General features: G+C 57.7%; 1 protein-coding gene across 2 annotated transcripts; it reads right to left on the bottom strand.

Annotated features, from left to right (window-relative positions):
- Positions 1 to 2188: 2188 nt before the first annotated feature.
- Positions 2189 to 4926, bottom strand: LOC120319800 (avidin-related protein 1-like). 2 transcript variants are annotated; one of them, XM_039369044.1, is made up of 5 exons: positions 4904 to 4926; positions 4540 to 4743; positions 3477 to 3678; positions 3064 to 3184; positions 2189 to 2333 (listed from the first exon to the last, which is right to left on the bottom strand). In XM_039369044.1, the coding sequence occupies exons 3-5, from the start codon at positions 3634 to 3636 to the stop codon at positions 2300 to 2302; spliced, it is 315 nt and encodes a 104-aa protein (XP_039224978.1). In that variant the 5' UTR covers positions 3637 to 3678; positions 4540 to 4743; positions 4904 to 4926; the 3' UTR covers positions 2189 to 2299. The 2 variants fall into 2 exon arrangements, with proteins under 2 accessions (XP_039224978.1, XP_039224977.1); XM_039369043.1 differs by lacking the exons at positions 4540 to 4743; positions 4904 to 4926 and having other exon boundaries at positions 3477 to 4268.
- Positions 4927 to 5273: the final 347 nt, after the last annotated feature.

Raw genomic sequence — 5273 nt, 5'->3', positions numbered from 1 at the left:
GATCCATGGTGGAGTTGAGGCCATTCTTCCAGGTGCCGATCAGGGAGGACTAAAGGAGAGCGGGAGGGGGGAGGAAAGCGGGTCGTAGCGCTAGCCAAGCCCGGCTGTCCAACAGGTAGACTTTGGATCCATTTTCTCCATGAGATCTGAAAACACCCTCTACTCCCACTTGCCCGACCTCCAAGGCTGCCCACGCTGGGTGGGGCTGGCATAGGCGGTGCATCCTAAAGTCCGTCGGTGGAGGCGCCTGCCAGACCGCGTCCGGAACGGGACGACACCCCGCTCTGTCATCTGCGCAGCGCGCAGCGAGGACACCAGCCACCGCGGCAGGTTGCCAAAGAAGCGGCCGACCACGGAGGAGAAAACGCTGAGCGTCCGTCCGTCGGGGTCCCAGGGTCTCTGGCGCTCAGCACGGCGGCACCGGGTGCGTTCAACCCCAAGGAAGCGGCAGCCTCTGCGCAGCCCGCCGGCTCCCACCAGCTGCTCCTGCCGCCCAGCCGAGCAGAAGCTGGTGGCGAAGGGGGGTTCCCCGGGGGAGGCTGGGATCCTCTGTCCGCCACCCCGTATCTGACTTTGGCAGCTCGCTCCGAGTTTTGGGGTTTGGCAAAGATTCCGGAGCAACCAAGCAGGAAAGCGAAGAGCCCCAGAGCTGCCAGGCCAATCGCCATGGTGGTGTCCAGAAATCTAGACGTGCCAATCCCAGACGGGACGCCCCTCATAAAGCCCCATTCGTACCGCCTCCCTCCACCACCCTAGACTGGGAGGGGCAGGATCCCCACCCGAGGGGCAGACTAATCACTGGCCTTCTGCGAGCGCGCTGAGCAACACTTGGGCAGCAAGGGGGGTGGGGGCACTTCTTCTCGGGAAGCCCCCGCCGCTGACCTAACACGGGCATTCTTACTTGGCTGGCTCTCCGCTAGCGCTCCTCTCCCGCCATTGGTCCGCCAACGCTCCAACCTCGCCCCTTCCTCCCGGCTGTTTCTCGGAGGGACCGTTTTCTAGGGCTATTTGGCTGCGTGGGACACTTAAACTCTCATCCGAGCAGCCGATCCCCGCGCCAAGGGGTGAGGAGCATGGGGCGCAGGATACGGGGGAGCTTGCTTTGATGTACTCGTAAGCGGTCAAGGGGGGGCCGCCACTCCTGCCCCCATAATAACATAGTTAATAACAATCCGATCAGGCTTCGCTGCATGGCTGCATCCCCTCCCCCCATGTACTTCGTTCTGGTGCCTTTGGAGAGAAAGAGAGAGAGAGAGAAGGGAGAGAAAGCATGCATATGTTTGTGTGTGTGTGTGTGTGTGAGAGAGAGAGAGGGAGGGAGGGCTCCCCTTTTTGTAAGTTTGGAGACTCCGTTCCCCATACTTTTGCTGGCCAGCACCTCGCCTTCCTCCTCTTCCTCTTCCCTTTCCCTCCTGGCTCACCTTCCTGTGTCCGAGGTGGCCTACGCGTTGCCGTGCGAATTGGCAGCCCGGATGCTAGTTTAAACGTCTTCTGCAGCCAAATAGCCCTGGAAAACGCCGGGGAGAAAGGGGCGGAGCTAGAAGGCTGGCCTGGGATGAGCCGACGTAAAGGCAGCTGGGTTCACTCGTCCCATTCCGCCCTGGGAAATATTTCTCCTTTCTCTGCTACGCGAAGGGCTGCTGCATTTAAAATGAAATAATTTCTGGGGTTGTTTTTTGACATGCTAAGGTGGGGCTTTTTACCTCTGGACCTTTAAGCAAAATGCCATGTTACTTTTTCTTGTTCCTCTAATGGCCCGCTTGCAAAATTCTTCATTGCAAATCCAATTCTTATAACTGAACCGTTTGTGGCCAGCCTCTTTGGCTTCTTTAGGTAAGTGTGGTATAGATGCTAGCTAACTGCTAGTTCTAACAATGACTCTATCAAGCAAAGTTTATTAACATGGACTAGATCTGGGTGAACCTAATTCATGGCTCCTTTGCAAAAACCCTTTAATAATTTCCTAATGAAATAATAAGTCTGATCCTCAGTGAATTAGCTGCAGTTTCCAAATGTCTGTTTAAAGTGCAGAGCAGTATGGAGAGACAAGTAGAGACTCTGTACCCCAGGGTTAGCTTTGAGACCCCAACCCCCCCCCTCACCTTCAGATGGGGGTCCCACCCAGCCTCTCCTGGAAACCTGCAGACTGGCGCCTAGGGAGCTTCTGAAAGATGGGGGGGGGCAATGCTGCTCAGGCAAACATTTTATTGGAGAAGAGTATCTGTTGGGTGAGGTTGGAAGGGTCACTCCCCAAGGCTCCCCAAGGCAAAAAGGGGGAAGCCTTGCTCTCTTCAGCCTCTCATTTGGTGCGGTAGAAAGTGTCTGTGCCAACACTACAATGAAACAGGAGGGAGGGAAATGTCAAAATTCATGGTGGCATGATTGGTGTGTCCCCCACCCCACCCCACCCCCACCCTATTCCCTCCTTCCATCCACTCACGTGATAATGAAAATGGGGGGGGGCAAAGGAAATGGAGGCTGCTGGTTCTTGGGGGTGGCCAGGGTCTGGTAGATCCCCAACCATACTGACCCAAAGCAGGCTGGGCGAATTCTCCTTGGTCTTTGGGGGCCTCCCTTGAAGCAGCTCCATCCAGGTGTCGGAGAAGGTGGCCTCTTTGGAGGGGAGCAGAAGAGCTGCAGGCCTTGCGCTCAGGGAAGGCACCCAGGTGGCCTCTTTGCCCCATACAAATATGGGGCTATGCTGACTACTGCTCTTCAATTTGAGTAGAGCAATTAATGCCAAATCTGAGTGTTGCCAGCTGTGGGCAACCCACACTGTGTTGACACCGAAAGCACAATTGTCAGCGAGAACGATCTGGGGAACCTCCTCAAAAGCTTTACTGTATTTCTTTGTGGGGGAAGTGGCAGAAACGGAGTCTCCAGCCCCTCCCGCAGGAGCTGCTCAGCCCTGGGTGCGAAAACATCCCCCAGAGAGGCAAACCATTGGGGCGTCCTGGTCATCTTTTCAAGAGCCACTTTGGGGGGGGGGGAGAGAGAAAAAGAGAAGTGCTCAGGGCCCTTCCAGTTAGGGGGCACAGCAGTTCAGCCTCTGTTTTTCCTTACCGGGTCGCCCCCCAATCCTCTGCTGTGGATCCCATCTTCGCACGCAGTAGCCAAGTTGTCTTCAGCTGCTCCTTTCCTTTCTCGTCCACCAGACACTGGCCCGCAAAGACGGCGGTGGAGCCTGAGGGAGGAATCGGCCAGAGACTCATTGGCAGGTCGAAGCTGTTGTACCAATTGGGGAGGGGATATATGTCCCATAAGGACCCCCGCTCACCTATGCTACTTTAGGTAGGGAAAGATTTATGGGCTTGAAAAACTTTGGGTAGCTCCAGCTGATGCGAGGTGGGTGAGTGGGAGGGGGGGGGGATATTCAGTGAAAGAATCTGCAAGATGTAGTTCTAAGGAAGGGGAGATCCACTAGATTCCCTCCTCCCGTTCTATTTGCTTCCACACCAAATAGTGAGTGGCTCTACCATCGAAGCTCCAGTTGACGGTGAAGCCAAAGACGGGCTGGTCCCCCAGGTGCTGGACACCCACAAGCGGGGATGGCCGGATGGGCAGGCCAGAGTCCGAGACTGCTGTTTTGTAGACGCCGTTGAACAGCCCCGTGTTACTGACGCTGTTGATTTCCATGGTGGAGGCGAGATCATTCTTTCAGCTGCCGAGCAGGGAGCACTAAAGGAGAGCGGGAGAGTGGGAGAGGGAAGCGAGTCACGGCGCTAGCCAAGCCCAGCTGTCCAACAGGTAGAGACTCTGGCTCCATTTTCTCCGGGGGGATCTGAAAACACCCGCTACTCCCACGTGCCTGACCCCCAAGGCTGCCCACGCCGGGTGGGGCTGGCAAAGGGGGCGCATCCCGAAGTCCGTCGGTGGAGGCGCCTGCCAGACCGCGTCCGGGATGACATCCCGCGGGCGGATCGCTCTGTCATCTGCGCAGCGAGCGAGAGCACCAGCCCCGGCGGCAGGCTGCCGAAGTCGCGACCGAGCACGGAGGAGGAAACGCTGGGCATCCGTCCGTCGGGGACCCAGGGCCTCTGGCGCTCAGCGCGACGGCACCGGGTGCGGTCAACCCCGAGGAAGCGCAGTCCGCCGTCTCCCACCAACAGAGGCTGGTGGCGGGGGTTTTTTCCCGAGGGAGGCTGGGATCCTCCGCCCGCCACCCCACATCTGACCTTGGCGGCTAGCTCCGAATTTTGAGGTTCGGCAAAGGTTCCGGGACAGCCGAGCAGGAAAGCGAGGAGCCCCACAGCTACCAGGCCAATCGCCATGGTGGTCTCCAGGAATCCAGACGTGCCAGCCCCAGAAGGGACGCCCCTTATAAAGCCCTGCTCTTCCCCCTCCCTTAAGCTGCCACCTCCCCCCACCACCACTACCATCCCCGCGCCTGGGAGGGGCAGGATCCCGCCCGAGGGGCGGACGCTTCTGCGAAATCGCTGGCCTTCCCCGAGCGCTGAGCAGCACTTCGGCAGCAAGGGGGGCGGGGGGCACTTCTTCTCGGGCACCCCACCGCGACTGACCCAACATGGGCATTCTTACTTGGCTGGCTCTCCACCAGCGCTCCTCTCCCGCCATTGGTCCTCCAGCGCTCCAACCTTGCCCCTTCCTCTCGGCCGTTTCACGGAGGGACACTTTTCTAGGGCTATTTGGCTGCGTGGAACATTTAAACGCGCGTCCGGGCAATCAATCCTCAGGCCAAGAGGTGCAGAGCCTGGGAGGCAGGAAGACTGGGACGTTGCTTTGCTGTGCACGCAAGGAGAGGAGAAAAAAAAGCAGTCGGGGGGGGGGGGAATCAGAGTGAGGGCTTTTCCCTTCACAGCCTTTCAGGAGGCTGCCCGCCCCATAATGACATGTTTAATAACAACCCGATAAGGCTTTGCTGCATGGCTGAACTCACACACACCCTTCGTCCAGGCGCCTGTGGAGAGAAAGCGAGAGACGGGGGAGAAAGCACTGTGTGTGTGTGTGTGTGTGTGTGTGTGTGTGTGTGTGTGTGTGTGAGAGAGAGAGAGAGAGAGAGAGAGAGAGAGAGAGAGAGAGCTCCACTTTTTGTAAGTTTGCTTGCTCTCTCTCTCTCCCTCCCCCTCCCTCTCTCTCATACATACACACACACACACACACACACACACACACACACCTTGGTCCAGTTGCCTTTGGAGAGAAAGGGAGAGAAGGGGGAGAAAGCACTGTGTGTGTGTGAGAGAGAGAGAGATGCCCTTTTTGTAAGTTTGCTTGCTCTGCGAGGCTTTCGGTTCTCCATAGTACTACCGGCC

The sequence above is a fragment of the Crotalus tigris genome, unplaced genomic scaffold, assembly GCF_016545835.1.
Source record: "Crotalus tigris isolate CLP2741 ecotype Arizona unplaced genomic scaffold, ASM1654583v1 scf7180000020963.25688851:1431469, whole genome shotgun sequence".
Taxonomy (NCBI): domain Eukaryota; kingdom Metazoa; phylum Chordata; class Lepidosauria; order Squamata; family Viperidae; genus Crotalus; species Crotalus tigris.
Note: the sequence above shows the minus strand (reverse complement) of the source record. Positions and strands in the feature narration are given on the sequence as shown.

Excerpts from the sequence above, each read along its gene's own strand:
- LOC120319800 (XM_039369044.1), bottom strand. The coding sequence starts at position 3,636 with ATGGAAATCAACAGCGTCAGTAACACGGGGCTGTTCAACGGCGTCTAC. Across the intron at positions 3,185-3,476 it reads CGTCAACTGGAGCTTCGATG|GCTCCACCGCCGTCTTTGCG; the intron begins GTAGAGCCACTC and ends TTCCTCCCTCAG. Across the intron at positions 2,334-3,063 it reads GAGGATTGGGGGGCGACCCG|TGTTGGCACAGACACTTTCT; the intron begins GTAAGGAAAAAC and ends GTTTCATTGTAG.